Source organism: Podarcis cretensis (genome assembly GCF_951804945.1).
Source record: "Podarcis cretensis genome assembly, chromosome: 9".
Lineage (NCBI taxonomy): Eukaryota > Metazoa > Chordata > Lepidosauria > Squamata > Lacertidae > Podarcis > Podarcis cretensis.
In genome coordinates, this window is record NC_137178.1 from 25,655,658 (window position 1) to 25,666,717 (window position 11,060).

At 41.9% G+C, this 11,060-nt stretch overlaps 1 protein-coding gene across 2 annotated transcripts in view; it reads left to right on the forward strand.

The window, feature by feature from the left end:
- EGF (epidermal growth factor) overlaps nt 1-10,772 on the forward strand; it is a 44,658-nt gene extending 33,886 nt beyond the window's left edge. Inside the window, exons 18-22 of one of the 2 annotated variants that reach the window (XM_079990133.1) lie at nt 1,237-1,378; nt 3,512-3,676; nt 6,051-6,156; nt 7,629-7,728; nt 8,948-10,772. In XM_079990133.1, coding sequence (XP_079846259.1) covers nt 1,237-1,378; nt 3,512-3,676; nt 6,051-6,156; nt 7,629-7,728; nt 8,948-8,952 — 518 coding nt within the window. In that variant the 3' untranslated portion in view covers nt 8,953-10,772. Of the gene's footprint in view, nt 1-1,236; nt 1,379-3,511; nt 3,677-6,047; nt 6,157-7,628; nt 7,729-8,947 lie in introns of both variants that reach the window. The other variant, XM_079990132.1, reaches the window with a different exon arrangement.
- The last annotated feature ends 288 nt before the right edge of the window (nt 10,773-11,060 follow it).

Genomic DNA, 11,060 nt, shown 5'->3' on the forward strand with positions numbered 1-11,060 from the left:
TTTACGCTGCTCTCTCCTCCTCTGGGTCCTCCTGCCCGCTGGGGCATTGCCCTTTCTGGACTCTTCCGACGCTGAGTCGCTTAGCTCCTCCCCCTCCCTCCGGCGGGCTTTAGGACCCGGTTCCCAATCCTCATTCTCTGCTGTCCCGCGCTCCTGTACATTTGAACTTGCCTCTCGCGCCAACCCAGTGACCTTCCTCCTGACCGTTACACTACTTCTGTCACTGCTTCCCTCTTCCGGGATACTGGCCGGATCTGACCTCCTCTCCGTTGTCTGACTCTCCGATGGAGGTGTGGTCAGCCCTGCCTTATCTTCTCTCCCTGGTGGGGAATGCACTGGCCCCGATCCTTGGGACTCTTCCCCCCCACTCTGCTCTGGTGGGGAAGCTGGTCCTGAATTCCAACTACTGCTCTGGGAGTCCCTGCTGCCCCCTTGCTCCTGGGGCGTTCCCCTTGGGAACCCCCTACCCCTGGCCACTGGCGCCCCCTTCTGTGAATCTTCTGATTCGCTGGAGAGGCTCATGGAATCCCTCGGTCCACTGTCCTCTTCTCCTACGCTCCCCTCGGATTCTTCCCCTTCGCTCTCCATCTCCTCTCTTCCCTGTGCCTCTGCTCCTGAACCCCTGACACATGCATATAAATGAAAGCAAAGTATTGAGTCAGTCATAATACTCAGCAAATAATTTTATGTTGGTTTAATAGTCATGAGATTCAGAGTGCTGACATTTACAGTCTGAATACATTTAAATCCATGTTCACAATTAAGGCCAGACTCACTGATCCCCACAACTAGGTCTGACATTATTCTATCACTATGCTGTATACCGCTTTTATTCTCCCAGTTTCTCAGTATTTTGTTCTCATTTCATTTGTAGCATGTGTGCTGCCTTTCTGCGTGACTACTCACAGAAGAAATGACAAGCTACACCACAATATATCACATTGTCATCTTAGAAGACTTTGAAATATAATTAAAATAAACAATGAAAACAATTCAAGAATCCATTTTGCATATAGTAGTATGAGATAATGAAAAAAAATGTTTTTATTTCTCACATTTCTATCTTTCTTTTATCTTGAAAGCTCTCTAGGTCTATTTACTGGTCCTTAGAACTTCTCTTCCGTGACATCGCAACTGCCCTGCATTATAGTGTAAATCACCAGCTTGTCCAAACCAGTTCTCTCTTTTTTTCTTAAAAAAACAAAACAAAAACAATTGTGGAATACTGTGTTTCAGAACCTGCTATGTCTCCTACCACTGCAACATGTGATGAGTCTACCGTATCTGAGCAAGAAAGTTCTGCTGGCTGCCCTCCATCTTACTGTCTCCATGAGGGAGTTTGTGTTTATTTTTTTGATCTCCAAGCTTTTGCATGCAAGTAAGTGGAGAACTCTAGTGCTGCAAGGGCAGCCCAAGACACTTTGTTGCCCCCACCCTGCAAGTATCATAGGCCAGTCGAGTTACTCTGAAAATTGCACAAGCACCTCTCTTTCTCCATGGCAGTAAAAATACAACCATAATAACACATTAAATAACTAACAATTTGCTGCCCTTTCATGACATTCCAAATTGGCTACCTGAGGCCTCTCACTCTGCCTAATGGCAGGGCCGGCCCTGCTGTGGGTTTTCTACTTGTTGCAGTGGGAATTCTTTCATCCATGACATCTAATATTTTGGTTGGGGCTCAGTGGAATAACATCTAGGTTAAACAGTGTTGCTGAACATGTTAATAATATACTAGTGTTTAGCAGAGGCATAGGGGACCATAATTTGAGCTCATAACAATCAGCCATTGGGCACATTCACCAAACCGCATGGAGAATAAGCACATAATTCTTCTGTGAAGAGGAAATTGTGATCAGCCAAGCAGCAGGAAGAAGGGAGGTCTGCTTTTACCTCTTTTTTCATGTACAGAATTCAGCAGAGATATTGACCAAGAGAGGCACACAATTCCCTCTTCATGAAATGATTATATGTACATTCTCCATGAGAACCCCCTCCAAGTTAATCATCTTAACAATGTCAAGATGTGTGATATCACCAACAATGGTTAAGAACTTAATTCACTTCCAGTAATTTCTGAATTTCCTTTCCTTCTGACCTCTCTGTTTACAATTCACCCCTGCTCCTATGCTTGCAACTCAGGATGACACTTCATGCATCTGATCAAATGGAAAGATTCTGCTATAATAAATATGTTAGTCAATTTTTTGAAAATAAATTCACACTAGGTGGCAGTGTTTTACCATTCTTCACCAACACATGCACACTCTTGGTCCCACAGAAAACATAGCAGGAAATGCGCACATGCGTGCACACACACACACTCTTCTGCCATATGTTTCAAGTAGACAAAACTACATCGTTTTTGGCTTACTTTGGGAAGCATGCTTGAGATACAAAGTTATTAATATGGCTCATGTTATGCCATTCTTACAGAGCAGATGGCATGATCAGTGTTTAGATATCAGCATATATATGTTCCTAGCCTAGTGACATAAACTATCTTGTAAAGCTAACTTAATTCTTCAGATGTGTGTGGTGGTACCGCTAGATGGAAAGCATGATGAATTTACAGAGCTTAACAGAAGTGAGGGTGCTTTTAGATGGGAGTTTAATATTACAAATGGGTAGTTCAGATATTGCAGATGGATCATTGGCAACAGCTACAGGGATGCAGGTGGCGCTGTGGTCTAAACCACAGAGCCTAGGGCTTGCCAATCAGAAGGTTGGTGGTTCGAATCCCTGAGACGGGGTGAGCTCCCACTGCTCGGTCCCTGCTCCTGCCAACCTAGCAGTTCAAAAGCACGAAGTGCAAGTAGATAAATAGGTACCGCTCTGGCGGGAAGGTAAACGGCGTTTCCGTGTGCTGCTCTGGTTTGCCAGAAGTGGCTTAGTCATGCTGGCCACATGACCTGGAAGCTGTACGCCGGCTCCCTCAGCCAGTAAAGTGAGATGAGCGCCATAACCCCAGAGTCGTCCACAACTGGACCTAACGGTCAGGGGTCCCAAGGTTGGCACAGGGTGGGGGGCAGGCTTGGTCCAATCCAGGGGCCACAGGGTGGATGGGGTGTGTGTCTGTGCACAGCCCTAATTTTAATGCCAATTCTGCTGTGGCAAAAAATGTGTAAGCATGAGGAGCGCCTTTCCACAATCAGCATCCATCTGCAAGCACCCTTAGTGTTTATGATTTGTTCATGGTTTGTGTTGGGCTTCTCTGCACGGTATAGTTTGGAGTAAAATTGGCTCCAGAGGGTGTCTTTGCTCAGCAGGAAATAGCTCATTTTAATTTCCTTTACTGGTGGTTTCAAGAAAACCTCATTTTAAAAGTGCTCAACTGGTTGCAGTCAACACCCTCCCGGGTCCATTAGCAAAGCCCACATTGATTTCGACTGCTTTAGATTACCCTAATCCAAGGTTTCTGAAATGGCTGAATTTGGTGGAATTAAACCATGATGGTGATCTTTGTAGTATTCTCCTTTATTGGCTGCTGTGTCTCCTTGTTTGACAGCTGTCCAAAAGGCTACCTGGGAGAGCGCTGCCAGTTCAGTGACTTGGAGTGGTGGGAGCAGCAGCAAGTGATGCAAAGAAACAACCAGAACATGGTCACTGCAGCTTGCTTGGCCATGTTGCTCCTGGCCCTCCTCCTTGGAGTTGCCGCTGTCTACTGCTACAGGTAAAACTATCTGCAAAGCCTGCCACAGTGCCCCTCCAGACAACCTCTTTATTGTGCATTCACCCTGATTTGCTTACACAGAAGTTAGGTTATATCCAGTCTTTACCAAGCATTGGTTCTGATTTGTTTGTGGCCACTTCCACCAGCTCCATCTAGCATAGCCAGAGGCCCAGGATGATGGGAGTTGTAGACCAATAACACCTCAAGGCAGGGATACCACTATTAAGTGAGCAATAGGCTGCAATAATGCAATAAGGCTGGTGAAGTATCACAGCACAACTAATAATGTGGAATGCTGTCTGGAGGGTCCATTAAAAGTCCACCACTAAAAGTGGCTATGAATTTGCTGAATTAAATTTAAAATGGAATACAAGGAGGGAGGTGAGAGGAAGTCAGGAAAATAAGTTAAGAATGTTGAGAATTTGAAAGGAGAGATTTTTATTTTTATTTTTCTTATCTTTTTGTTTTCTGTGTGGAATTTTTGATTTTTGATTACTGTAATTTTTCTTTTTCTGTCTCTGATGTTGTTGTTTTTTTTTTTGTTATCTTTGTGGTCTTTATTCTTGAGAAAACTTAATAAAATATCATTTAAAAAAAAAAAAAAATAAAAGTCCACCACTAATGCACTATTATTGCCTCAATGACATACACCCACAAAAATGCATCAGTTCAGAGTGGCCCTGAGTCACCCAGTGCATTATTCTAATGCAAAGTACATGCAATATTTTAGACTACGTATGTCTTGCTTTCATACATAGTGCTGCTTTCGTGCCTCATAGATTCTGCGGCCTGGTTTTAGAGTTCTGTAGCGAAAACTGATCACTGATTGCTTTGCTTTCACCACTTCCTAACAACCTGAGTGATATACTTGGAATCATTACATGACACTGAGGCTCCTAAATTTGTTGGTGAACTAGCACTAAAAATGTCATTTTAACAACACTGGAAATATTGTTGAGAAAATATATATATACAGTATATATAAATTTGGGTGCCTTGATTCATGCACTCTTATTTCTTCTTTCTCCTTCTGCAACCTGTTCTCACTTAGAAACAAAAATAAAAAGTCATTGTTTTGCCCTGATTTACTTTCCTCCTTTACCAAATGGTTTTGATCAATATAACTGTTTATCTTGAAAGCAAGTTTTCAATTACATGCTCGGCTGGGTTTGTACTACAGCTATTAGTAGCCTAACTAGATCAAAATGAAACCACTGATCTAAATCCCCCTTTAACTGGAGTCCAGAAACCAATATTTGGATTGGGATTGCTATTTCATTTTTGCTCATACTCTGCTGTATTTTAAGACCTATCGATTAAGTTCCATGAGCAGGTCAGTAAAAGTCCTTCCCTTCATCCATAAAACATAAACTCATCTTGCCCCTTAATGTGAGGCTTGCAGGAATAAAAAATGAGCTGCTGGGATAAGACTTTTTAAAGACCAAGACCTACAAACATACACACGCACTCCCTGTCAACTTCCCTGTATTTACCTATTCAGAACATTTACAGGAGGGTACTGCAAGCAAAGGTTGCCATGTGGAATACTCTTGTTCAGACATGCCATCTTTAAAGATACTCCTGCTTCCAAGTTCCCCAAAAATAATTAGCCAGCATTCTGTGGGCAGTGAGCATGTTCAGTCCTCATTGGGGTGCCCTAGCTTGTTTTCTTCTTCTAAAAAAAAACGTATTTCTAAAAAAAATGGTTTATACTAAGCCTGCTAAAGCTCCATCTTGTGTGGTCATGGTGCTGTTCAAGGATGCACATTCAAAAAATTAACTCAGTAGGCTTTGGAAGGATGAGCCTCTGTGTCAGTGTAATCCATAGCTAGCTAAATGGTGCTACACTCAGGTGGTTCTTTATGGGGGAAAGTGTGCTGAATTCAAGAGTCCAGCCTCCCAAATTTTATATCCCACAATTCGGCCAGCATTTGGGGATATGGACACCATTCCCCAGAGATTCATATGGAAGGGTATGGCATTTGAAGGTGGAAGAAAATTAGTGGCAGGCTTCTGGCAGGGGGACAACCACTGCAGAGAGCAACCACTTTTGCATCTAACTGTAGGTTGAATTGTGTCCCAGCTTGTGGTGCCTTACAGATGCCGCTGCACTACAGCTCCCATCATCTCTGAACTGGGGCTGATGGGAGTTGTAGTCCGCCAACATCTGGAGGGGCATCCCATTGGCTACCCCTGCAGTATTGAGTGCCGACTCATCAGCTGAAGAGCAATGCTAGACTACGTTGGTTCCTGGTAGTGATGAAACAAAGCTCAGCTGCCAAAACAAATGGAGTGTTTGAGCTGTGTTGTGTGGCCAGTATCCCTTTCCCCTGAGGGCGTTTTATTTCCTTGGCTCCTTTCTCTTTTTCAGTAGACACAGGAGGCTTTTCAAGAAGGAGCCATACATAGAATCAACACAAGATACTAGCAGCAGCAGTGCTGACAGCAGGAACACGAAGCTCCCCAGCAACGAGCCGCTGGTAATTCTATATTAACACGTGGAGTGGTGAGAGAAGGAGAAAGGATCAAAGGGCATTAGGGATCCACTTGAGATTATCCATCAAATAATTCACATCTTAAATATATTAAATAACTGCTGGGGTCATCAAGTGCTTAGCTATGAACCCCAGTCCCTCTTACCTCATTGTTATGTTATCCTTCTAAGTTCACAGCTGCCTGGGTGCGTTGCAGGCAGGAGACAGTGTTATTGTTAGCTCGGCACACAACAGTTGGAAGGGATGTGTTCTAAATTAAGGAATACCGATGTGATGACATGCCTGATTCTCACAGCAGAGATGTAAACGGGTTTTGTTCCTTAGAGACCAAGCCTGCAATCCTGAAACCAGTTAGGCATGCTTGCTCGCCACCCAAGTCCAGGAGTCCGAAGCATGCTCAAGTTGGTACCAAATTGCAGCTCACGGATCCTGCGTGCTACCTAGGGATGTTTGGTTTGGAAGGGATGAAATGCCTTTGCATCAGAAGCAGCTTTGAATTTATTTTGGCAGCTGAGGAGTGAAACAAAGAGAATGATAAATGAGCTGATGAAATCACCTCATGTTCCTTGTTAACTTTTACATGGAGGCCAGTTTTATACCACCCTGACAGAATAAAGGTGCCTTAATGCTGCATTTTGCACCAAAGGTTTTATTTTACGACCTGCGTTATTTGAGGCAATAGGCGAAAAACCTAATTTGTCATCTCATCTAGAACTTCTAGAACCAGAATGATGTATTAGAATTGCAACTACCTTGTTCATGTCAAGCTGTTTGTTATCGCTGAATAAGGCTGCCCTTTGCAGTGGTTCCTGCCGCAGTTAATCTTGGCTAGTAATATAATTGTCATTGAGTATGAGGGTTAATTAAACATCTAAACAGTGGACTGAGTCAATAAAATCAAATCTAACTTAATCAGCTGTGATGTGTTTTTCACTGTTGATTTTCTCTCTGCTGCGTTGCTTTACTTGATAGTGAAATTATTAGCAGCAGTTGGTAGGACCCAAATTCTGTTAGTCTAGCCTCATCATTGGGTCAGTAGGAAGATCTTCAGGTATACAGTAAAATGTATAAGATATATATATATATATATATATAAGCAGAAGAGTATTCATATTTAAGTTTTTGTGGCTGTGCCCTAAAGTAAGTCCATGAAATAATAATAATAATAATAATAATAATAATAATAATAATAATTTTAAAAAATGGAAACATGGAGAACCTGTGACTCTCCATATGCTAGATGGCTGAATAACTGGCAGTCCATATGTTGCCACACTCCAACTTCCAACATCTCTAGCCAGCTTGGCCAGGGAGGATAGGGATTGTAGTCCAACATCTGGAGAGCTCTTATCTCTGCCATATTGAAATGAATGAGTCCCCTTCATTTCAATAAAGCTTGCATATAAGAATGTTACGTGCCTATACAAACTCACATGTACACATTGCCTGTTTTGTAGTTCATTGTAATTGCATGTGATGACAACAGTGAAGGCACACCCACTGATGGAACAGACTGTGATATGAAAGATCTTGATTATTTCTGCCTTTCGGAACCCTGTGAGTAGATTTTCTTTATCTTTGGGGAATGTCTTTACCTCAAAAGTATACCAAAAGGAAAGATAAGCAAAGCTATTCATGTCAGATTCTTCAGTTGTCTGTGTAGTTTGAGTACCATCACAATCCTTACTTGGAACTACATGAGAAGTGACTTCTGAGAAATGGCTGCCTTAAAAGTAGGGATGGCTGAATCTGTCAATTTCAGCTCCTTTCAATTTCTCATCTTCAGTTCTTCACTTTTCCATGTGACTGCATTAAAAACCAAAGAACTTGAGGCTAACTGCCACAGCTCACTCTAGTTGCCAACCCCACCTATTCCTTTCCCCTTCCACCCATCTGTCCAACCCCCTCTCTTTACACCTCACCCCACCCCCTTGCCTATCATCTCCAGCTCACCCAAAGCCCTACTCTTCTGGCACCATCCTTTACATGTTAAGTATAATTGCACACTGAAATGGAGAATGCCTGTGTGTTGCTAAGGGTTTAACACTGGAGAATTCCGTTGGAGTATACTAAGCTAGAAGAGGGCCCTCTGAACTTCTAGCTGAGTTGATAATTAACATTTGGTGTTCTCTGCTAGCAGTCATGCGAGTGTTTAACCTTGAAACATATGATTAAGGTATTCAATTGCAAATCTCCATTTTGAAACTTTTTTTGTTCCCAGGCACACAGAGGGAAGGATGTGATAAGATGCCTCTCCAGCAGCTGGATGCAGACTAATGCAAGCTATGGGAGAGACAGAATTTTGACCTTTGCTCTGATCCTAATTATGTTATTTATATAATCTAAGAAAAAGAACCTATGCTTGAACATGTATATCCTTTATATGGCTTTCTGGGTGCATGATTGATGGTTTTGAAAAAGTTCTGGTTAGTAAAGCTTTGAATAATATTTATGGGTCTGGACAATTTTTAATCCAAAAGGATTCAGTTTTTATGCATCCAGTTGTTTCAAGTAGTACAATATTAATATCTGCAATACTGCATCACACCGGCTCTCAGAACTGCCATTCCTGTATATTTCTGGAGCCATTTGCACACTTGTTGGATACATAAGAAAAACTGGATCAGACTGAAGGTCCATCTAGTCCTCTATTCTGTCACCCACAGTGGCCAATCGGATGTCTATGGGAAGCGCATAAGCAGGATATGAGCACACTAGCCTTTTCCTGAAGCTTTTTACACCAAGAATAACTGTTCTCTTTTTTCTTCTTGTCCAGCTTGAGCAATGGAAGTGTGGTCTACCAATGTTGGCAAAAGAATCAACAAATCAGGCTTCTCTCTTAGAATCAGTCTCCAGCTACCTGAAAACCTTTGCCTTGTAAATCAGAAAATGACTTTCAGCTTCTTCAGTGGAATGCCAGCCCTAAACACCGCCAAAAGTGATCCTCTCTCCACATCCTCATACATAAGGATGGGCGAATCTGTCAACTTTTCCAGTTTGGTTCTCCACATCGGTTTGCAAAAAGAAAAGAAAAAAGTTGTCATCAGTATTTTTGTATGAATTTCTTCCACTACCCACATCTTTGTATGCAGTTTTGACTAATATATCCCTTTTTTCAAATTACTGCTAATATGACATCTTTGTGCATTATATTTGCTAATATATACATTTCTAGGCACACTTTACCCCAGTCATGTATACATTTCTGTAGACACCACTTGGCTGGAGAACTACATCAGAAAATTCTCAGAAATGTGACTTTTGAAGGCTGGCTGTGTATCAGTTCCTGTATTCTTTCAGAAAGTGTGAATTAGGTGGGTTCACCTTTAAATGTGAATTCCTTTTGTTCCCCATCCCTACTCACACAGCCAGTTAATGAAAGCAGATTCAATAACCTTTCAGCTATACCTTGTTATGTAACTGGAATGTGTGATCTTTCAAAAGAACTATTTTATGAAAATTAATTTGCATGCATGTATAACAAAGGTGACAATATTATCCCTGCAACCCTGTACCCAAAAGTACTTTTCTTTATATGAAGTTGGCCAGCATTTTTAATGCAGGGAAAAATAGTTTTCTGGAAAGGAAAATAATGCAACTTTGGAAGGATTTCCAAAGAGGTTGGAAGGTTGCATTTGAAGATGGGAGATTCACATATTACATGCCCCAACTCCAAATCAACAATCCTGGATGAAGTATTAGGGCTGGATTGCAGGTTCTTCATCTCTGCCTTATTGAAATGAATATGAGTTTTTGAGCTGAATATATTAGAAAAGCTTTTTGTACTTGTCCCGACTATCATTTATCAACCCTATACATAGCTGATCACATGGCATTGATTAGGAGGCGAAGGGCTGGCATCTCCCTACCTTGTACTCATCAAGCACATTCAGGCTGAAATGGAAGGAACCATTTATCTTCCAGCAACTGCTTGAACCACTTTTCTGAGGCCAACGCTGGGAATTCTGGTTCTATATATCATGCACACTGCAGAGAGAGAAGGGGCCATAGGGATCTGTTAAATGGCAAAAGGCTGCTCCAGTGCCTTGAACAAAAGGTTATTCTAAAACTGGAGCAAAATCAATCTTGGAATTGATTTTGAATAGAGCTACTTCATCTATATTGCCTCTGTGAAATCTACAAAACAGATTGCATAAAAATGGAGAGGATTTATATTTATGATTTACATACATATATTTCCAGATTATTGTTCAGGACATAATCAAAACTAAGAGATTTAGGAAAGTTGGGCTGCAATCCTATTCTCACTTACCTATTCTGGGAGTAAATGCTTTTGAAGTCAGTGAGACTTACAGAGCAATCCAAGCTATAGGAAACCAGCATAGTTTGTGCCTAGGGCAGATTATGCTGGTGTAATTTACCCCTCTTCCAAACGCCAGCCACTAGGTAATGCTACCCAACTCAAAAGCTTGCTCCCTATTTTTGTGATCTTTTGGTTCGTATTGATAAAGATATTTTACTACTGTGGATTTTAAATGTCACAGTTCAATAGCTGAAAGCACTCATATATATGCTAAAATGTTTGTACAACTTATCTGCTTTAAATGTTGTTGAAATAAATGGAACTGTTGATGAATTGATTCCCAAGCTTAGTTGTTCTGAAACAGGCATTGGAAATCTAAAGCCTGGTAAGGTAAAGGTAAAGGGACCCCTGACCATTAGGCCCAGTTGTGGCCGACTCTGGGGTTGCGGTGCTCATCTCGCTTTATTGGCAGAGGGAGCCGGCGTACAGCTTCCGGGTCATGTGGCCAGCATGACTAAGCCGCTTCTGGCGAAGCAGAGCAGTGCACGGAAACGCAGTTTACCTTCCTGCTGGAGTGGTACCTATTTATCTACTTGCACTTTGATGTGCTTTCAAACTGCTAGGT